The sequence below is a fragment of the Chrysemys picta genome, chromosome 2, assembly GCF_011386835.1.
Source record: "Chrysemys picta bellii isolate R12L10 chromosome 2, ASM1138683v2, whole genome shotgun sequence".
Classification (NCBI taxonomy): Eukaryota; Metazoa; Chordata; order Testudines; family Emydidae; genus Chrysemys; species Chrysemys picta.
The window spans coordinates 157,026,465-157,049,669 of NC_088792.1; the positions used below are offsets into that span (position 1 = coordinate 157,026,465).

General features: G+C 46.3%; 1 protein-coding gene across 2 annotated transcripts in view; it reads right to left on the reverse strand.

Moving 5' to 3' along the window:
- The window catches only part of DOCK5 (dedicator of cytokinesis 5), a 129,204-nt gene extending 114,527 nt beyond the window's left edge, over positions 1–14,677 (reverse strand). For both annotated transcript variants that reach the window (XR_006172206.2, XM_008168669.4), the window contains exon 1: positions 14,492–14,677. Coding sequence is in view for 1 of the 2 variants with exons in the window: in XM_008168669.4 (XP_008166891.2) it covers positions 14,492–14,534 (43 nt within the window). In the remaining variant the exon portion in view is untranslated. The remainder of the gene's footprint in view (positions 1–14,491) is intronic.
- Positions 14,678–23,205: the final 8,528 nt, after the last annotated feature.

Genomic DNA, 23,205 nt, shown 5'->3' on the forward strand with positions numbered 1-23,205 from the left:
CCCAGGCAGTTGTTTCCCATTTTGTATGTGTGCAGCTGATTGTTCCTTCTTAAGTGGAGCACTTTGCATTTGTCTTTATTGAATTTCATCCCACTTAGTTCACACCATTTTCCAGTTTGTCCAGATCATTTGGAATTTTAATCCTATCCTCCAAAGCACTTGTAACCCCTCGCAGCTTGGTATCGTCTGCAAACTTTATAAGTGTATATTAAAGATTGTGAGGCACTTATGATAATAAGGGCACTATTAGGCTGAGACAGTGACACACACAGAGATCATGCTTCCTGTCATATGCAGTCAGTGGTTTGGCGTCTATCCCAACAAATCTCAACAAAAGCAGAACTACCTACTTCTTACTGAGTACAGTAAGAATTCTGCTTTTGGTGATTAACAGGTGGACATTAACTAAATAGAAAGAGAAATTAAGAGTTTGGCCCTGTCCACGTCCTTAATATATACTTCAAAAACACATTATAATAAAAAGAATAATTCATAAATGGGAGAGGGAGGATTTCCTCACACATCTCCCCTTAAAAGGTTTACATTTGGGAGACCTGACTATTGTTTTGTTACTTGAGAAACATAATACAGTAGAACCTCAGAGTTAAGAACACCAGAGTTACGAACTGACCGGTCAACCACACACCTCGTTTGGAATCGAAGTATGCAATGAGGCAGCAGGAGAAACACATACACACACAAAGCAAACAGTACAGTACTGTGTTAAACAAACTACTAAAAACATAAAGGGAACATTTTAAAACAATTTGACAAAGTAAGAAAACTGTTTCTCTGCTTGTTTCATTTAAAGTAAGGTAATTAAAAGCAGCATTTTTCTTCTGCATAGTAAAGGTTCAAAGTACTGACTGTACTAAGTCAATGTTCAGTTTTAAACTGTTGAAAGGACCACCATAACGTTTTGTTCAAAGTTATGAACACTTCAGAGTTACAACCTCCAATCTCAAGGCGTTCGTAACTCTGAGGTTCTACTGTATTTGAGAAACCAGAACCAAACAGAGGTCTTGGATGCAGTTACTTTGTGGCGCCTCCTACGGGTGGAACAGTTCAACTGCTTTACTCCTATGCACAAATGCCTAGGTAGAGGGTTCTCAAACTTTTTCTGATCACGCGTCATCTTAGCATTTTATTCTTGGAGTTTCCCCCCCACAATACACACACACACACTCAAATTTGGCCCAGCCATCCAGCAAAGCACACTGAACTTCACCAAGTGAACTTTAACACAATACTTACTGTAGAAAACCAAATTAAAGAAAAACAAGACCTCAGAGATAAAATGCTCTATGTCCAGCAGTGAAGAATCAGACCCTTCATAGTTTTCCCTGTTTAAAAGTTGTTTTGTATTGCTGTCAGTGTGGCAACCAATCAGCGTGACTCGTAATGCAGTTGGAGGAAAGAGCATATGCGGTTGTATTGTTCCACTGATATGTGCAAAGATGGTCACTTCTTCAGTGGCATCTATTTATAAGAAGTTTTACCAAACATAAAACCTTTTTAATTTCAATGAAAACAGTTTTGATCTAGAGTTAAAATATTTCCCTGGGCATTGATTCCAACCCAAACATTGCAACAGAGGGCTGGCGTGAGAAAACCAGGAAGTGAAACTGACTATATTTCTATTTTCAAAGTGAAGTGACATAAATAAGCAGCATACAGGGTACACAGGCATCATGAAAAACTAAGGACCTAATTTTCCAAAATTGCTGAGCACGTAACACTCCAATTAAAGTCAAAGGGACGTGCTCAGAGTCTCTGAAAATCAGGACCCAAGTATTAAAATTCTAGCAGCTATAATATCAGTTGTTAACAACAGGGAAGGAATTTAAACATTTTTAATTGTAACCTAACTCTGCCTCTCTTACAATGCTGAAGTCTAAACTACTTAATACTCTTATACACAATGAAAGTCTGTCTCAAACCGAAACAATCAATTAAAAGGGATGACTGTACATGTTTTTTCTTTCCCTTCACTGCCACAATACAGGGCAAGAATGTGGTAAGCCTCCACAATCCAATGTTGCTACTAGCTGCAGAGAAGAAAATGAGTTCATTTGTTCACTCGTCACAAGCTGAAGTCCATCATTGGCTCTGCTTTTCCACATTTTGCCATGGACACTCCAAGCAGATCAAGAATTAATTGGCTGTCAGGAAATGAATACAAATTAACTGTGTATCAGACTATGCTTCAGAGCTGTGTTTAGTCTTAGCTAATGGATACAAGTATGAGACTAAAACCCCTTGTACATGAAGAACTCTACTGCTATTATTTTCTTCTATTGCAGCAGTGCCAAGTGACCTCAGTGCTAGACCAGGTGACCACTGCGCTAGGTGCTGCACAAACATAACCAAACAAATAAATAGTCCCTGCCTCAAAGGGCTTACAAACAAAGTAGACTGCAATGCTAGTAAAAGAGTAATGCAATCGGTACTAATACTACTATATATTGCCTATTTTGACCTACTGCCATGGCATATGTGTAATCCACACAGCTCCAGGGTGCGGTGTTCTGTCCCATCTAGTGGCACCGAGACCACTTAACGAGAGAGATAAAATGAGTCTGCTCTACAGCCTCAGCTAACAACCAATTGGCTTTTAGCTCATGCTGTAGAGCAGGGGTGGCCAACCTGAGCCTGAGAAGGAGCCAGAATTTACCAATGTACATTGCCAAAGAGCCACAGTAATAAGTCAGCAGCCCCCCATCAGTTCCCCCACCCTGCTCCCAGCGCCTCCCACCTACCAGTAGCCCTGCTGATCAGTGCCTCCCCCTCCCTCCCCGCACCTCCCGATCAGCTGTTTCGTGGTATGCAGGAGGCGGAGGACGGGGGGGGGGAGGCAGGACCTGTGGCAGAGCCAGGGGTTGAGCAGTGAGCACCCCCGGCAAATAGGAAAGTTGGCGCCTGTAGCTCCAGCCCTGGAGTCTGTGCCAGGCATAGTAACTTCTGAAGAGCCGCATGTGGCTCCAGAGCCACAGATTGGCCACCCCGTTATAGGGGCTCATGCACTAAGCTCCAGAGGCCCCAGGTTCAATCCCGCCCGCCGCCAACCAGGATCTGTCAGCGTTACATATGCAACACCCATGAAAGGGACATGATGTCCTGCCATCAGGACATGATCAGCCGGTGAGAGTTCTGGTAACATACTGGCTGTAATCTGATATGCTGCTGGAGAGCTTTGGGGGGCCAAGTTTCTGTGCAACCATGCAGTTCTCATTGCTGTCCACTCCTCCAATTGCAAGTAAGCCCGGCTGAGATAATCTTCCTAATACATAGCTGATAGCTAACAAACTCAGCTATTTGTCCTAGTTTACCCCCAGACCCAAACCATCTGTAACAGAAGTAATAATTTGGCCATGTGGAGGGGAAAAGAAAGGAGAGCACAATAACCCTCTGGAAGGAAAGGAGCTGGAAAATAAAAGACCCCTCTCCAGCAATGAGGGCTGCTTTGCACTTGAAATTACAGTTTAGGCAGCTAGGAGGAACATCTAAAACACATTCTACAAGCAAACGGTACAGGAGAACACAGAGCAAGAGTAGTGGTCCTCTCAGATGTTGGATCAGAGGCTATGGCTGGGATTTGAAAGGAGCCGAAAGGGGAGTTAAGCCCTCCAGCTCTCACTGGATTGGTGCCTAATCTCCTTCAGCGTCTTTGAAAATCCCAGCCTAAATGCCCACATCTGCAATTGCTCCATGGGTGAAACCACCCTTGAAAATCGGTGGCTCAGCAGCAGTTCTGAAGAGCTGAGCTCGGAAAGTTTCCCCAACACTTCCTCCCCCAAGGACACAGCCTACTAACCTGGGTTAAACACACCTACATGCCACACTCCTGTCGCCGGGTAGATTTGATTTCCACTGGCACATCTTCACCCACTCTTGCCTCGCATGCCTTTGCAGTGCCCCTCTGTTGTTGTCCTGGACATGCAGGAGGCATTTAGCTTCTTATCCCCGCCTCTCAACCTGATCCCTCGGCTCCTTCTCCCCTCTTCTTAAAAAAGCAATGCCTCAGAAGCCACCCACACATCCTCCCCCCACCCTGTCAAAAAAGCAGGATTCAGTGGCCACCTTACTCCCTGCCTCCCACCTCCCTTCCCATGAAAAACATAGCAACTCCTTCCCTGAAAAGAATTAGCCAGGCTTGGGCTGGTCTGCTCCATCCAGTCCTGTTAAACTTAACTTGCTCCACTGTATTCTTCTTCTGTTCCCTGCTCCAGTCAACTGCCAACCCGAGGTACGCAAGCACATGGTCTTTAAAAATCCCTTGTATAAGAGATGAGAGAACCATGCACATAGACTCGGTTCTCCAATATCATCCTCCAGGCCCCCTTTTTTTAAATCCCTTTCCCTGGACACATGCACACAAACCTGCCCTTTTAACCATTCAACACAGATTTCATCCAAACAATGTATCGCATACACAGAATACTTCTGCATCACTCATACTTTAGGTACAGCCATAGATCCTGAAGTATATGGTCAGTTTCACTTTTGTTGTTTTAAAGCCACTGGGAAATTATACCTTTTCGTCCAGAAGAGGGAAGGAGGGAGAGAAAATCCTTAAGTCAGGGAGCTTGCAAGAAATCACATGTTCCAGTAGAACAATTAACACGAAGTGTACATTTCAGAATGATTACGTGGTAAAAACCAGTGCAGGAAGGTTTAAGGTGGTTTTGGAACAGGCTGTCATTATGCAGTTGAGAGTGTTTAAGAAAACCTCTGTGTTAAAAAAAAATTTGCCAAGAGACCTAGCAGCAAACACAACAGGGCTTCATCGTGCTCCCATTACAGTCCGAGGTGCGGGGAGGGTCTGCCTTTGACTAACCTTTTAACTAACCGCAAGAGGAATAGGATCAGACCCAAAAGAAAAAGACAGGCATTTAACATGATCTGCTTCCCAATTTCATGCACACAGAAATGACTTGGGCCTCGTCTACACACAATCTTGCACTGGTTTAGTTAAATTGGTGCAACCCCCTACGCACGTGGACACTTCTCTTCCAGTTCAAGGATAACTCAGGCTTGTATGCACACAGAATTCGCATTGGTTAAACATAAATCAGTTTAATTGAACTGGTGCTGATTTTCTGTGTGGACTCTCTTATATCAGTTTAAAACTGATTATAGTGGTTTAGCTTGCATCTGTAAATTTACAAGCGCAAGCTAAACCGATATAAACCAGGTCTAAACCAATATGAGAGTCCACATACAAAAGCTGCACCAGTTTAGTGAAACTGGTATAAAAGAAATCACACCATTAGATATAGCCATACAACTCTGTGCGTAGACCAGGACTTATGTTCAGCGTAGCTTAAACCTTCTACTAACCGATTTCAGCTAAATCGAAACAAGTTTGGTTAAACTGAAATAATAATAATCTCCATGCAGTATTTTCCACCAATTTAACTAAGGCCTAGTCTACACTGGGGGGGGTAGGGGGGGAAATCGATCTAGAGTTACGCAACTTCAGCTACGTGAATAACGTAGCTAAAGTCAACGTACTTAGATCGACTTACCGTGGTGTCTTCACCGCAGTGAGTCGACTGCTGCCGCTCCCCTGTCGACTCTGCCTACGCCTTTCGTGGCGGTGGAGTACAGAAGTCAACAGAAGAGCGCCTGGGGGGTCAATTTATCGCATCTAGACTAGACACGATAAATTGATCCCCGCTGGATCGATCGCTGCCCGCCGATCCAGCTGGTAAAGAAGACATACCCTAAGCTGATTTAAAACTGGTAAGTTAAACCAGTGCAACTCTGTATACAGATAAGCCCTCAGAATTTGATATGCTTACTCATACTGCAGTTAGGGGAAGTTTTACCCAGGTCAGGATGGCATGATCAGCCCCTAGAATGCACTCCTGCAGTTGGATCCATATGGCCTGATCCTTACATCCATTTAAAGCCCCAGCCATGCATCCGGCTGCAGAATTGGGGCCTTCACTTAGCACATTCCAGTATCTATTATAAGCATGCAACAAGTTTAAACAAATCTTGAAAACTAAAGTGAACTTTGTTGTCTAATAATAAAGCCTCAGTGATGGGATACTTTTAGTAATGTGGAACAGTTTTAACAATAAAGCGGGACATGCTATGATAGTGCAGTGTTATGCAAAGCACAACACACACTCACCGACCACTCTTCAGAAACCAGATGCAGTTTGAGCAATAGCCCAATCATGACGACCATCCGTATCAAAAGTAATCACAACTCAAAATGTTGCTTAAAATAAAAATGAATGAAACCTCATTCTGCTGCGCTCTCTTACCCTCTGTCCCTGTGCATTTCTGGTCCCATAAATCATGAATGTAGTTGGCAGGCACGGGTTTACATTTGAAAAATTACTGCCATTCCTATTACATGATGCAACTGATTGCAACTCAAATGCCTACATGGTAATTCCGCATTATGAATCCTGCTCTTCTGTAAGAAGCATAGGTCCAAGCCCTGGCTCCTCTAGAAGGTAAGAATATTGCAAGTTTAATAGGTCACCGATAACAATTAAAAGTAATCATTTGTCATTTTACAAAGGTATATCTATTTAAAAAGAAGACATCAAAATTGAAGATGCTAGATTGACAGCCCAGGAGACTGAAGGCTGCTACCTACCCAAAGGTATAATTAGGCTCTGAAGGATTAGATTTTCATTGGTAAATGTTGATTTCACTGAACACACACAAACTGATGAAAAATATTTCCATCGATAACTGAAATTTACAGAGAGGCAAAGTAAGAAAAATGCTGCTTGAGAACTTATTAGAGTTTGATTGAGGAATATTTACTTAGGATATTTTGACACGTGATAATGACATGTGTTCTAATAAAGCTTTAACTTTTTGAATCTCAGTGTCTACTGTCATTAAAGAATTATTGTCTGACCTCCCCATAATTTCCCGTGATTGTGAAAGATTAAAATACATTTTTTAAAAATGCTTCAAACCCACAACTGTGAAAATTTAAATTGATTAAAATCTTTAACAATGCTTAAAAACAAACAATGATATTTTGTGACAAAATTATAAAAAATTAAAACTCAAGTTCCATCAAGGTATCATAGACCATGGCCCTTCTGATGTGATAACACGGTAAAGAAGCCTTAATGCAGGTTGTCTCTTCTGAGACCCACCAACTCATTTCACACAGACCACAGAAGCACCGATCCTGCACAGACTCATGCATGTGCTTAACTTTAAGCATGCGAGTAGTTTCAATAGAACTACTCACATGTGTAAAGTTAAGCACATGCAGAAGTCTGTGCATGACTGGGGCCTAAGCCATCAGATAATACAGTTACTAGTTTGAGCTGGATTCAAACTGGTGACCTTGAAGTGAAAAGCTACATATCCATTATGATGAGCCATATGCATATCAGCCCTATACCTTTTGAGTAGTTAGACAAGAAGAAATGATAAAACATGACATTTATGTGGGACATTGTTCTCACTGGTAAAGTTACTCATGCGTCATTGCTGCAAAAATAACTGCAAAGGCAACAAATATGTCATGCTTTTTGGCATATGACAAAAACAATCCGTTTACTGCAGATAAGTAAGAGCTCATTTACAGTCTCAGAGTTCTTTTCATAATCGATTTTTTCTGATACGCCAGATTTGGGAGAGTGGAATTAAACAATTACGGTAATGCACCCTTACTGCAATGGCAGCTTGGTCCCAAGAGAACAGTGCCAGGAAGGGGGTTATTAGTGCCTAATGTGCTGGTAATTTTGTGATATGGAGACCTGTCCACTCAAATCTCACCGGAGGACACCAACTCATTCACTGAGATAATCAAATAGCTGTAGGGAACAGGAAAGGGGAAGCTTTGGCCAGGGGTACTAGCACAGATGCTAATTTTTACACTCACAATCTTTAGTGACAAAGAAGTCTCTGCAGAACAGACAGAGCCTCCCCCCCCCTCCCCCGAGTTAATACAATCTCACCTGCAAGACATTAACTGTAAATGGGTTTAATACACACTCACAGTAAACTGCATAATTCTAGATTTACAGATCTCAGCCCTTCATCCCTCTAAATATGACCTGGTGGGATCTGAACGTATTTTGGATCAGGGAGTCTAGGTAACATACTTCAGACCTGGTGTCGAAATCACTAAGCAATCACCTCGGGGTCACTGCAAGAACTAAAAGATGATTAATGAAAGAAAATAGTGTGACAATTTAAAGAAAAACCTTTCTGCAACCCAAGTGAAATAATGACATTGAAGGCCAAATGCAGACCCATACTGTATCTTAACTCTTAAAGCAATCAGTATAGTTCAATCATTACAATGAACAGTTCGTTTCTATGCAGGTAATGAGAGTCCATAACAATACTATTGACTTACCTACTGCTATATGGGAAGGATGCATGCAACTCAAGCATGGCCCTTTAATTGGATTCTTGAGACAGCACTGAGGATATTAAAATGAGGGCTGTTGATTAATTACAGTGGTTAACTCAAAAAAATTAATCGTGATTAAAAAATTAATCGCAATTAGTCGCAGTTTTAATCACATTGTTAAACAGAATACCACTTGAAATTTATTAACTATTTTGGGATGTTATTCTACATTTTCAAATATATTGATTTCAATTACCATACAGAATACAAAGTGTACACTGCTCACTTTATATTATTATTTTATTACAAATATTTGCACTGTAAAAACAACAAAAGAAATAGTATTTTTCAATTCACCTCATACAAGTACTGTAGTGCAATCTCTTTATCGTGAAAGTGCAACTAACAAATGTAGATTGTTTTGCTTTTGAGTGCAGTTATGTAACAAAACAATGTAAAACTTTAGCGCCTACAAGTCCACTCAGTCCTACTTCTTGTTCAGCCAATCGCTAAGACAAACAAGTTTGTTTACATTTACGGGTGATAATGCTGTCGGCTTCTTATTTACAATGTCACCTGAAAGTGAGAACAGGCATTCGCATGGCACTTCTGTAGCCGGCATTGCAAGGTATTTACGTGCCAGATATGCAAAACATTCGTATGCCCCTTTGTGGTTCGGCTACCATTCCAGAGGACATGCTTCCACGCTGATGACACTCGTTATAAAAATAATGCATTAATTAAATTTTGACTGAACTCCTTGGTGGCAGAATAGTATGTCTCTTGCTCTGTTTTACCCACATTCTGACATGTATTTCATATTATAGCAGTCTCAGATGATGACCCAGCACATGTTGTTCGTTTTAAGAACACTTTCACTGCAGATTTGACAAAACACTAAGAAGGTACCAATGTGAGATTTCTAAAGATAGCTACAGCACTCGACCCAAGGTTTAAGCATCTGAAGTGCCTTCCAAAATCTGAGCGGGACGAGGTGTGGAGCATGCTTTCAGAAATCTTAAAAGAGCAACACTCCAATGAGGAAACTATAGAACCCAAACCATCAAAAAAGAAAATCAACCTTCTGCTGGTGGCATCTGACTCAGATGATGAAAATGAACATGCGTTGGTCTGCACTACTTTGTCATTATCGAGTAGACCCCATCATCATGGACACATCCTCTGGAATGGTGGTTGAAGCATGAAGGGACATATGAATCTTCAGCGTATCTAGCATGTAAAGATCTTGCAATGCCAGCTACAACAGTGCCGTGAGAACATCTGTTCTCACTTTCAGGTGACATTGTAAACAAGAAGTGGGCAGCATTATCTCCTGCAAATGTAAACAAACTTGTTTGTCTGAGTGACTGGCTAAACAAGAAGTAGGACTGAGTGGACTTGTAGGCTCTAAAGTTTTATATTGTTTTATTTTTGAATGCAGTTATTTTTTGTACATAATTCTACATTTGTAAGTTTAACATGAAAGTTGAAGAGATTGCACTACAGTACTTGTATGAGGCAAATTGAAAAATACTATTTCTTTTGTTTTTTACAGCGCAAATATTTGTCATCAAAAATAAATATAAAGTGAGCACTGTACACTTTGTATTCTGTGTTGTAATTGAAATCAATATATTTGAAAATGTAGAAAACATCCAAAAATATTTAAATAAATAGTATTCTATTATTGTTTAACAGTGCGATTAATCACAATTAATTTTTTTAATCGCTTGACAGCCCCAATTAAAACCCCTATTCAGCAAAGAGCTTGATGTACCAGAGAAAATGACGAGTTAAGGAACCTCAGACTGGTAACACTCTAGGTAAATGTAGGCAAAATCTAGTGGAACTAATAGATCAAAGATTAATAAAAGGAGCCAGCAGAGAAAGGAATACTGCTAGGGGCTTTCTTTGTCACAAATTAATCATTTTAAATCAATCAGATGATGAACGCATTACATTAAGAATCCCAGGGAGTCAATGGCAACTCCTTTCCATACAACTTCAAACAAAGTAATCTCATTGCATATTTGCATAATACAGATACACTCATGAAAACACACTTTGCAAATGACACTCTCTTCACAGCCCGAGTCCAAAGAGAAGAGGTTATTCTGCCAAACCACTAGAGGAGACTGGTCACAACAGTCCAGGAAACAAATCTTTTTGTACTGAAATTTGCACAAATCAAAGGATGACACTGGATCACAACTGTTACTTTTTGGGGAACTCTTCACAATGCTGTTAAAACTTGCAGAACCCCATTTGACATACACTCAAATGTCATTATGGTAATTTCAAAAACACAGATTATTTTCTACCAGCCATAATGTTTCTATTCTATCCTCCAAAAAAAATAATAAAAAAAACCCAACCACACACAACTTTGATCCATTCGCTTAGCCACCAGCTGGAACATGGCCCGGACAAGTAGTGAATGAAAATAGTTACTGTCTAATAGCCTAAATGATGTGAACTGGTGGCCTCAGCTCAGTTCCTCATCACAAACACCAGCATAATTAGCACTAATAGGCACCCTTGTTGGCAGCCTTACCAAGGGTATTAAAGTCAGGGCCGGCTCCAGGCACCAGCTTACCAAGTAGGTGCTTGGGGCGGCCACTTCGGAGAGGGGCGGCACGTCCAGCTGTTCAGCGGCAATTCGGCGGACGGTCCCTCACTCCTGCTCGGAGCGAAGGACCTCCCGCCGCAGATCGCAATCGCAGCTTTTTTTTTTTTTTTTTTTGGTTTGGCTGCTTGGGGCGGCCAAAACCTTGGAGCCGGCCCTGATTAAAGTATCCTCTCAATAAGAGGGGACTCCTCAAGGTTGGGATCCTCAGGGAGCATATTGGTGGGAGAAAAAGTTAAATGCCCCTTCTCCCAGCTCTTCCATCTTGTGCCATCACAAGCATTAAAGAAAATCTCCTAAGCTTTTATTATGAAAGGCCCAGATTTTGCAAACCTGCTTATCTTTACTACCACAACACACACAGGCGCCAGCTTCTTCCTTTCCCAGCAGGTGCTCAACCCCCACTCAGCCCCAGGCCCCACCACACTCCACCCCTTCTCCCAAGGCCCCACCCCTTCCCACCTCTGCTCTGCCCTTCCTCTTCCTGCCCAGTTCCACCCCCTCCCCCAGCATGCCCCTTCTCCGTTCCTCCCCCTCCCCGCGGAACAGCTGATCACGGCAGGCAGGAGGTGCTGGCAGGGAGGAGGAGGAGTTCATTGGTGGGGCCACCAGCAGGTGGGAGGAGTTGGGGGGGCAGAAGGGGGGAGCTAGCTAGCTGCCGGTCGGTGCTAAGCACCCACTATTTTTTTTCTGTGGGTGCTCCAGCTCTCAAGCACCCATGAAGTCAGCACCTAGGATGAAACATCCCATTAGTAAAATTAAACATGTTCTGCAAGCACAGGATTGGGGCCTAGGAGGAAAGCACTTGACATGCACCTCTGTAATCCATTAGCCAGCCAGATCTGAAAGTGAGAACTAGGACTACTTCATGCCAAGTATAAGCATCAAACATCGGCTCGTTAAAGAAAGGATGAATTAACCCTATTAAATGTGCTAGTGAAATAGACAAAAAAGCCAGAACTCTATGGACTCCATGCCCAAGTAAAAGGGAAATAAGAATCCTTCCCCCCTCTTCCCCCATATACCTGTCTGGGCACAGAAATAAGTGCACTGCGCACCTGCTTACTCCTCCTATGTCAGGAGATCAAGGAATGGGCAAAACCTAGGCTCCCCTCCACCTACTCACAGGCCAGTGAGCTCGGCCTTCTGGGGAAACACAGAGCAGCAGCAGCAAATTACTAACCCCTGAAACATGAAAGAATTGCGTCTGAGTCACGCTACCTCCCGAGGCTGTTTCTGAAGTGCAGCTCTCATGCCACGCCTTGCTCAGGAGTGTGCCTAAACTCACCATCTAGTCCCAACTGTTTGGGTGAGGATTATTTTGTTAACCTGGCATCATTATACCAGTTATTGTACATTCTGCCGGATGGCAGCACTCAGAGCAACCCTGGTAATCCATAGACACGATCTTCCACACCACCCATGTAATATACCGACATACGAGAGAGCCCAAGTCATCGCCAGCACACAAAGAAACAAAGTTCAGGGTGCGCAAATGTTACACGCCCTAAAAGTTACCACGGGAGACGCTAGATAAGACAGTGCTGCATTTAATAACTTTGTTAAGCCATAAAACCACGCTGCGGCCCTCATCGTGCAGTGGGCCAGCCCCAGCACTCATGTGGAGCCCTTTCGAAGTCAATGGGGACTTTTCCTGAGCACGCATGCCATATCCCGTGCAAATCAGCGCAGGATCGGGGCCTTGATCACTTTTAACTAGTGGGCGGACCTATGCCAAACAGCATCCCAACAGCAGCTGTGCTTAGCACTTTTCAAACATCCAATTTAAAACCTTCCCCCACTTCAACAAGTTTCCCAGGGGAAAAGCAGCGCCCTCTTGCTCAAACAAACTTTGAAGGGTGGTTTGTGTCATTAGTGGTTTCCTTCCTGCTGCTCTTTTGTTTTCTAAAGGGTATTTTCTATACCGGCTCAAAAGTTGTGGCTTTCAATTTATCACGTTCTCCACACACACACAAAAAGGGGGAACTCACGAACCATCACAGCAGGTGCTAAGCTTGTCCTAAGAGGTAGTAAATCATTATTTCATGATTATTTTTAAATGCCAGCAAACAGGCAGGGCAGATGGTAACAGATACAACCTCAGCTTTTGCAGCTCATCTCTTCAGCAGTGGGGCTGAAGGGTTGCAGTGGGGCACGAGGACAGAGCACTGGGGGTGGGGGAGTCCCAGGGGGCAGTGAAGGGTGGTGTAGTGGGGTAGAGGGGTTGCAGTAAGGCATGAAGACAGAGCACTAGGGGAGGCCCCAGGGGCAGTGTGTGTGGGGGAGGGGAGGGGCAGTGGGATTGCAGTAGGGCATGAGGACAGAGCCTTGAGGGTTGGGGAGCCCCAGGGGCAGTGCAGGGGGGGCAGTGGAGTTGCAATAGGGCACAAGGACAGAGCACTGGGGGTGGGGGAGCCCCAGGGGCAGTGCAGGGGGGGTACAGTGGGGTTGCAGTAGGGCACGAGGACAGAGCACTGGGGGTGGGGGAGCCTCAGGGGGCAGTGCAGGGGGAGGCACAGTGGGGCACGTGACAGAGCGCTGGGGGAGCCCCAGGGGCAGTGCAGGGGGGTGCAGTGGAGCAGGGGCAATACACCAAGGACAGAGCACTGGGGGTGGGGGAGCCCCAGGAGCGATGCAGGGAAGTGCAGTAGGCGGAGGGGGAATGTTTGGGTTGGGGGTTTCAGTGGGGTAGAGCGAGAGTGTTTGGGTTGGGGGTTTCAGTGGGGTAGAGCGAGAGTGTTTGGGTTGGGGGTTTCAGTGGGGCAATATACCAAGGACAGAGCACTAGGGGAGGCCCCAGAGGCAATGGGGCAGCGGGTGCAGGGGGGAGTGTTTGGGTCGGGGGTGCAGTGGGGCAGGGGGGGAATGTTTGGGTGGGGGGTTTCAGTGGGGCAGGGGATGCAGTGGGGCAGAGGGAGAGTGTTTGGATCACGGGTGCAGTGGGGCACGGGGAGTGTTTGGGTGGGGGGTGCAGTGGGGTAGAAGGGGAGTGTTTGGGTGGGGGGTGCTGTGGGGTGCAGAGGGTCAGGGAGGGAATGTTTGACTCAGGGGCGCAGTGGGGCAGAAGAGGAATGTTTGGGTGGGGTGGGGCAGGGGGCGGGGAGAATGTTTGGGCAGAGGGAGTGTTTGGGGCAGGGGTGCAGTGGGGAATGTTTGGGCAGGGGGGTGCAGTGGAGCAGGGGGTGCACAGGAGCAGGGGGGAGTGTTTGGGGGGGCAGTGGGGCAGCGGGGAGTGTTTGGGCAGGGGTGCAGTGGGAATGTTTGCGGCAGGGGTGCAGTGGGGAATGTTTGCAGCAGGGGGGTGCAGTGGGGCAGGGGCGTGGTGGGTGCACAGGGGCAGGGTGGAGTGTTTGGGCAGAGGGGTGCAGTAGGGCGGGGGACGCAGTGGGGCAGGGTGGAGTGTTTGGGCAGTGGGGAGTGTTTGGGTGGGGGATGCAGAGGGACGCAGGGGGTGCAGTGGGGCGCACAGGGGGTCTCCCCAGCGTGCCCCGCCGCCGGGCGGCTCCGGCACTCACCGACCCCGTACTTCTCCCGCTTGGTGGGGATCCAGCGGGCCATGCTGGCGGCGGGCGGCCGGGCGCTCCCCCGGCGGCTGCTCAGCGCGGCAGCTGCAGCTCCTCTGCCCCCGGCCCCCGGCGCTGCTGTCTCGGGCTGAGCGCCCCGGGCTGCTCCGCCATGTTAGGGGCCCCGCTCCGCTCCCGCCGCTCTGCAGCGAACTTCCCGGCAGCCGGACAACTCCCCGCCTCCCCCGGCCCCAGCAGCTCTCCCCGCCCCGGGAGCGATCACCTGCTCCGCGCCCTCCCCTCCGCCCTGAGCGCCGCACCGAGCCGGGCTCGGGTCCAGCACCCGCTGCCCCAGGGCTCGGATCTAGCACTCGCTTCCCCCGGGCTCGGACGCGGATCTTGCACCCCTACCTAGCTTTGGCTCGGATCTAGCATCCCCTTTCCCTGGGCACTACCCACCCACCCAGCCCAAGCTCGGATCTAGCACCCTCTGACCCCGGGCTCGGATGTAGCACCCTGCACCCAATCCGGGCTCGGATCTACACCCCCTTTCCTTAGGCTCGGAGCTACATCTCTCTCCCACTAGCCTCCGGGCACCTACTCAGATCTACACACACACACCCGTCCCCTCCAGACTTGGGCAACTTTCCAGCAAGGCACAGATTTGTTTCTGACAAGCTCTGTTAACCCTGTGATGACCGCAGCCTGGATCTATTCCAGAGGCTGCTGCTACTGAAGCGTTTTCCCCTCCTTATTCGTTTGCAAGATGTTGATCTGCAGTTGGGAAACGCGAGCCAAGCCACAGACCGGAGAAGACGATTTTGAAAAAAGCAGAGGCCAGTGGGGAAAGAGCCCCTTACCAGTCCCTCCTTTTACCCTACTCGCACAAACAAGTCCATAGGGGGGAACGTTTCCAAGCATTAGCAGCATTATTTAGTTTCTATTTTAATTAAATTAAAAGTCCCTTCAGTTTAACAGATATCAATAAAGCATTGCAATAAAACTATTACCAACAGTAGAAAAAACAATTGCAAGAGCACATTTTTGCAGGCACAATAAAACTAGAATTATAGGCTCCCCTTAAAGCGAATGGCAAAACTCCTTTGACTTCAGCTAGGACAGACTTGGGACCTTCTATGAGCCAATTTCAAATGCTCAACACACAATTTATTTTTTACATTGTGTGTAGGCCCTGCTCCTGCACATGGATCTGTGCTAGTTTGAAACTTATGCCCCAAACCTGGTTATCTGCTCCTGCTGAAAAAGGCCCACCATTTATTTGTAGTGTGGAAAATCATAGGGGGGGTGAGGTGGAGGATTTCAAACAGACCCAAGAAACTCATTCTCTTAAATAACATAAATGTGGACAATGGGAGGCTATGGCACAACCACGCACATGGACAATGGCTAGTGCGGATGTACCTTTATAGTGCATTTACTCTTGGAGCTGGGGGTGTGATTCCCAGCTCAAGGAGACATCCTGGCAATAACTCCCATCCAGCTAGCACTGGAATAGGAGAGCTGCTCTGAATATGTACCTGTGGTCTTGCATGGGTATGTATGCCTAGCGGCTAGCCACTCCCACCACTACTCAGGTTATGCCTTGCATAGTAGGGTCCTGACCTTGAATGACCTACAATAGGTCCTACTGTAATAAATAATATCTTTCGTCTTCTCCCAAGACATGGCTTATTCGCTGCTTGGCCGAAGCTCAATTTCAGGCATAAAGAACCATTTTTACTATTGCAGTCCTTGCTAACACTGTATGCTGTACTGTATCTTTAAATAAACCTGGTCCACTGTGTCAAAAATATGTAGCTGAAGGGTTTCTTACATGCACAGTAAGTTAGTCATCCTGTGGTGGAGAAGTGTTGCAAGGTTACACCCAGTTTCTTTTAGAAAACCCAAGCTCTTCACTAAAAAGATGTCTTGCATTTGTTTCCAAGAGCTGCTGACAGTATTTTTGTGATGGCCATACCTTTATTCCGACAAACACATCTAAAACAATGAATGTCAGAGGCAGTATGGTTTGACGCTTAGAGTTGGAACTAGTTGTAACTCCTACCAGGGGCTTGGAGATGGAGTGTGTTTAATGGCTGGCGCAAGAGACAAGGGTTTACATTACAGGAAAAAAAGATATGCAAGTCAGAACTAGTTAAATAATTTATTCTTTATATAAACACCAACTCAACTATGTGCTAGGTGGTTGACATGTGGCATATGTAAGAAGACAATATCCTTGTCCCTAAAAGCATATAGTTTCTGGCCCTAAAAGATTCATCAGACCAGATCCTCACAGAAATGCACAGCACCTTACAAGATCATGTCCATTACCATGGGATGTGAGCACTGTATGAAATTATGAGAATGGGTGAAGATCAAGTGTGTAGAACACCTTTCCTTCTCCTACTGTACATAACTAATCTGAGCAGGTAGAAGGGTTTTGCAAATCCTTGAACTCCATAAGATTCACCCATCCCACCTTAGGAAGCTTCATTTTGTAAAATGCTTTGAGATCCTTTGCCAATGCGATCAGATGCTCAACCATGCTAGACTTGGACTTGAAGCAGCTGACAAGAGTGGGATAAGGGATAATAATAATAACGGTAACTCCAGATCTTTCTGCTCTGTCCGGTATCCAAAATGTCCCCTGGTGTAATTTAGAGCAGTCTTCCCCACCCCCTGACATCCCCACTTCTGAGAAAGAGCAATTGTCAATTGCTCCTGGAGGCCAGTCTTACTCTTGCTTTCCTGTGCTGGACCAAGAATCTGGCCAAAAGTGCTTGTAGTAGTAGACAACCTTGATCAATGCTTCAAGCTAACCATTCTTCTAGCTGATGCAGTGTGTTACATTTGAGCAAACATTCAACTCAGTTTCAATGCCCCTCCCTAGGATATACTTAGATAGTGGATAATGTCTGTTTCTTTCTGAGTAAGGCGGCCCTGTTTCTTATCACACAGACTACACTTTTATCTTTGAAGTGACTTTCTGTACTGTCAGAGAACAGAAGAGGGAGAGAGAAATATCTTGTAGACAACAAGGGCTCCATTTTGAAAAGGGCTCGGTTCCCACAGTTGGGCTCAGCTTATCAAAAAAGGCACCAAACCAAGTGTCCAGATTTTCAATGTAGCTCAGCATGCTGGCTATATGCCTGGGTGCTGAGATCTTTTGAAAGTCTGGCCCTTACTTAGGTGCCTAAGTGGGAGATGATTTTTTTTTTTAAATGACCCGCAAAGTGTAGTATGTTTAACCCTCTATTGCTACCTAGCGTCATGGGTATTAGGTCACTTTGGCTGTGTGCTGGTGTCAAACATTTTAATGATAACTTTTTTCAAGGTGTTTAAGATTCTGCCCCTATGTTCCAATGGGGGTAAGGAAAAATTTTGTCAGCAAGTGGAAAACCAAAAGCAAAACACAACTGATGAATAAATAGTAACTAGCATTGGTGTTTTTATTACTGAAATAGGAAAAGTTGGTGAATTTTTCATTAAATGTAAGGATTCATCAGCATCCGTGCTGTACGTAGTGAACAGTCTCAGATGGATCTCCTTCCTCTCAGGGTGTTTTTTTGGCTTAGAAAAGTGACTCTGTTTAAGTAACATCTCTGTTTAAGTAACATGCATTTGCTCCCTGTGGGTCTTTAAAAAAAAAAAAAGAGCAGATATGACTAAAGTTATATCACTGCTTAACCAAGATAGCTATGGAAGAGTGAGCTGGAGTCTATTCTCTCAACAGAACTGTAGGCTAAATTCTGATTGAAGTCACACCAGAGATAAATTTGGCCCACCTACACTAATTTAGCAAAGTAGAAGGATGGTGATAGCCCAAGGCACTTTAGAGTTTGATTTTAAGAGGTGTTGATCCTTTGTAACTCCCCTTAACCTCAACTAGCCCCTAATCTCTCTGTGTCTCAGTTCCCCACCTGTAAAACTGGGGATTAAGTCTCTCTCTGTCTCACAGGGGTGTTGTGAACATATATTCATTAATGGTTCTGAGCTACTCAGGCCCAGATCCTCAAAGGAATTTAGGTTCCTAACTTCCATTGATTTCAATCAAAGGTAGGCCCAGATCCTCAAAGATATTGAAGCTCTTCAGTTACTATTGTGATGGGACCACATAAGTATTTAGATAATAGAATTTACATCACCTCTGAATATGGCCTAATGGTCCCCAAGAAAGACACTTACCTAGCTTAATACGCAGCACCCTTTCCAGACAGATTTTCAAAGTTTCTGTGCAACTTTAATTTTTCTTGCTTTCTTTTTTTTTTTTTGCGGAGGGGGAATTTTATAATCATTGTCTTCCGGAAAGAAGAAGATCCTCTCTGCAGGAGCAAAACTGTTCTCTTCCTGTGGATCACTGAGCTAAAAGGCAGATAGTAAATGTTGTGGGCAGTATGTCAGATCTCCGTTACCTGAATGTTTGATTGCAGGGCTGGAACTCATTGCCTGCAAGATAGCCCAGCTACGAAGGAGACAGGGAGCCATGGGTTTACTCCCAGCTCAGTCATTGACTTGCTTTGTGACTATGGACAACTCATGGCCCCTCGTGGGCCTGGGGACAATGATACCTACTTGTATTGTACAGATACCAAGGTATTGTACAGAGTCCTTTCCAAGGATTGGGATATTGTAAAATTATGGGTTTAAACGAGGGCAGTGGTTGGCTTCAATGGTTCAAAATGTTTAGAAATGTGCTGCTCTTTCCAATAGAAATTAATATATGAAAAGGCAAATTTTGTATTACTTATATTTAAAAAAAATCAGACTAACAACTGTTATGATAGTCTGATTTTTTTTAAATATACGTCATAAAAAGTCAAGGTTGAATTCTGTGGGGATTTACTTCCCAGGCAATTACATTGTAGTCAATCCAAGTCAGTGAAGAATGTGGCCAGCTATTTCTGTTGCCTTTTCATACACGCTGGAAATTTACGTGCTTTTTTAATCTTTTAATTTCTGTTGGAAAGAGCAGCACATTTCTAAACATTTTGAACCATTGAAGCCAACCGCTGCCCTTGTCTAAACCCATAATTTTTACAATATCCCAATCCTTGGAAAAAACTCTCTGTACAATACCTTGGAACGCCTCTATAGCACTATCTCCCTTGAGCTAATGCATTGTTGTAGTTTAACCAAAAGGCAGAAGGAGTGTGATTCTAGTGCCCCACTGTGTTAGAATTAAGAACTACAAATGCTAAAGAATAAATATCTTCCATTGTTTATAGTGGAATCCGAAGAAGTGAGGTTTTTACTCACGAAAGCTTATGCCCAAATAAATCTGTTAGTCTTTAAGGTGCCACCAGACTCCTTGTTGTTTTTGTAGATACAGACTAACACGGCTACCCCCTGATACATTGTTTATAGTGTTGTTGTAACCCTGTTGGTCTCCCAAGGTATTAGAGACATGAAGTAGAGCTCCATATAGCTCAAAAATTTGACTCTTTCACCAACAGAAGTTGGTCCAATAAAAGATGTTACCTCACCCAGCTTGTCTTGCTAAAGAATAAAAACACAACTGCAGTCTTTCCTTCCTAACAGCAAGATACTAATACTGTGTACAGAATATTCTTTATATTTCACTATTTACCTACCTCCTCCTAGGGTGATCAGATAACAGGAGTTTTCTGAAGCACTAAGTGGGACAACAAATGGATATAGTGAAACTAACACGAGAGAGAGTTTCAGAAACAGATAGTGTCTCAGGGGTCACAAAACAGAGCAAAAACCAAAAGCTCTGAAGGAAAAGGCAAATGCCTTTCAATGGACAAACATTGAAGTGACATTCTAGGGTGCATGAGCTATATAAAGAATTAAACAAAAAATTACACAGGTTCCAAACAGGCACTGTTGGATGGAAATAAATGATTTCAACAAGGATATTGTTACAACAGATTCCTATTCAGTTAATTATGCAAGTACTACATGTATATCAGTTTTGGTGATGTAATGACAATATTCTAAGAGTTTGAGCATGAAGAGCAATACAAAAAACCTTTTTGTAATTTTAGTAATTAGTATCTTATGAACTCTACTGAATTTACATAATTTAAGTATATGTAAAACAGTTTTTTATATTAAGGTTTTTTTAATCTTTTAATTTCTATTGGAAAGAGCAGCACAAGTGTGAAAAATCCAGACTTTTGGGGGGTGGGTGGGTATAGTTGCCCATATAATACAAAGCCCCTTACAGTCTGTACTTTAAGTGCACAATTGGCAGTGTTGTGGCTTCTTTAAGGAGCACTGGCTGGTAGCAGCTCTCCTCCCAAAAGATTGTCATGATAGGTAAGGATTGTTTGTACTTAGTAGTTCCCTCTGGCCCCATAACTCCTGTATCCTTGTAACCCCATGCTATAGCAAGGGGTGTTACAGGAGTTGCTACACTAGCCCTAAGCATCCTGGGGATTCCTCCATGCCAAGGAAATACACAGGCACTGGTGAAGATGGTTTTTAGTCTGATTTGTATTGCCGAAGTGGTACAAAGCTGACAGAAAAATGACCAGGATCTAGCCCACGAGATCTTTCCTCTGAGGATTTCAAAGCTCTTCCCAAACATTAAAGACAAGTTCATATTATTATACCCATTATACAGACAGGTAAACTGGATCAGTTAACTTTTCTGTGGCCAAGAGGCTAGCAGAACAGAGCTGGACATTGTCAATCTACATGGCTTCTCCTGTCTCTCCTCTTTTCCATCTGCCTCCTTGGTTTCTGAAGATTTGTTCAGAGGTTTATGGAAGCCTTAGCAGCAACTCCAACAATAACCACAAGGTTGACATCATTGTGCAAGACCTAGTAGTTATAATGGTAAAGGATCTGAAACAGAAGAGAAAAAGGATGGTTTTATGGCTAAGGCATGGGACTGGGACTCTAGAGACCTGGGTTTAGTTCCTCAATCTGCCACAAGCTTCTTATGTGACCTTGGGAGAGACACTTGACCACTCAGTTCCTCATCTGTAAAATGGGTATAAATAATGCTTCCTTTGTCTACCTTGTGGATTTAGGTTGTAAACTCTTCGGGTCAGGGGTTGTCTCTTGTTCTGTGCTAGTACAGCACCTAGCACAGTAAGGTCAGATCAAATTCCAGTTTACAGGCTGGGAGCACTGTATGTCTCACTGTAAATGCAGAGCATAATAAGCACTCTGTGTGGCAGAGCTTGGCTATCCTTTCATTGGACGGGGTAACGGCACGATGAAATGGTCATGGTGAAAAAAATAACAAGGACAGCAGATGCTAGGAATTAATATGATAGGGTTACCATACGTCCGGATTTTCCCGGACATGTCCGGCTTTTGGGGGCTCAAATCCCCGTCCGGGGGAAATCCCCAAAAGCCGGGCATGTCCGGGAAAATCGGGAGGGAGGGAGGGCTCGGCCGGGGCTCTTTGGCCGGGGCCGGTGCGGGGCCGGGCCAGGGTCGCGGGGCCGGGGGCATGGTGCCGGGCCGGGAGCCGGGCACGCGGTGCCGGGCCGGGGTCGCAGTGCCGGGCCGGGCTGGGCGCGGGGCTGGGCGGGGAGCCGGGGGCGCGGTGCCGGGCCGGGGTCCGGGCCCGCGGGGCCAGGAGCCGGGCCGGGCCCGGGGAGCCGGGGGGCCGGGCCGGGAGCCGGGCCGGGCCCGCGGGGCCGGGAGCCGGGCCGGGGGACCGGGCCGGGCCCACGGGGCCGGGCTGGGAGGCGGTCCAGGCCCGGGGAGCCGGGCCGGGAGGTGGTCCGGGCCCGGGGAGCCGGGGGGCCGGGCCGGGAGCTGGTCCGGGCCCGGGGAGCCGGTCCAGGCCCGTGGGGCCGGGGAGCCGGGCCGGGAGCCGGTCTGGGCCAGGAGGCGGTCCGGGGTCGGGAGGCGGTCCGGGGTCGCGGGGCCGGGGGTCGCAGGGCCGGGCCGGGCTGGGTGCGGGGCCGGGCGGGGAGCCGGGGGCGCGGTGCCGGGCCGGGGTCCGGGCCCGCGGGGCCAGGAGCCGGGCCGGGCCCGGGGAGCCGGGGGGCCGGGCCGGGAGCCGGGCCGGGCCCGCGGGGCCGGGAGCCGGGCCGGGGGACCGGGCCGGGCCCACGGGGCCGGGCTGGGAGGCGGTCCGGGCCCGGGGAGCCGGGGGGCCGGGCCGGGAGGTGGTCCGGGCCCGGGGAGCCGGGGGGCCGGGCCGGGAGCCGGTCCGGGCCCGGGGAGCCGGTCCAGGCCTGTGGGGCCGGGGAGCCGGGCCGGGAGCCGGTCTGGGCCAGGAGGCGGTCCGGGGTCGGGAGGCGGTCCGGGGTCGCGGGGCCGGGGGTCGCAGGGCCGGGCCGCCGGGGGCCGGCAGTGCTGGGTGGGCCGGGGGTGGTCGGCCGGGGGCCGGGGCCAGCACCCCAGGGCCCAAGCCGACCCAGGCTGGAGCTGCCGGGGGGCCAGCCTGGGCCGCGCCTCCTCCCCCCATTTCAGTTGGCCAGATCCTGAGCTAGTGTACATCAGCGTAGCTCCATTGGAGTCAATGGAGCTCCCCTGTTTTCTACAGCTGAGGATGTATTTACCTTTCATTTGGTCTTTTTCCACAATTTCCACAGCTATTAATCTTTCATTCTACCAGGGTCTGACTCCTTCAAAGCCCAGCTTCTCCCCCTATCTGATCCCAGTCTTTTGGACCACAAGTTATCTGAAGCAGCGATTGCTCTGTGTTTCCTTAGTGCCCAACACAGTGCTACCATCATAGAATACTAAATAATAATGCTGAACACCGAGTGATTAGGTTGAACTCAAAACAT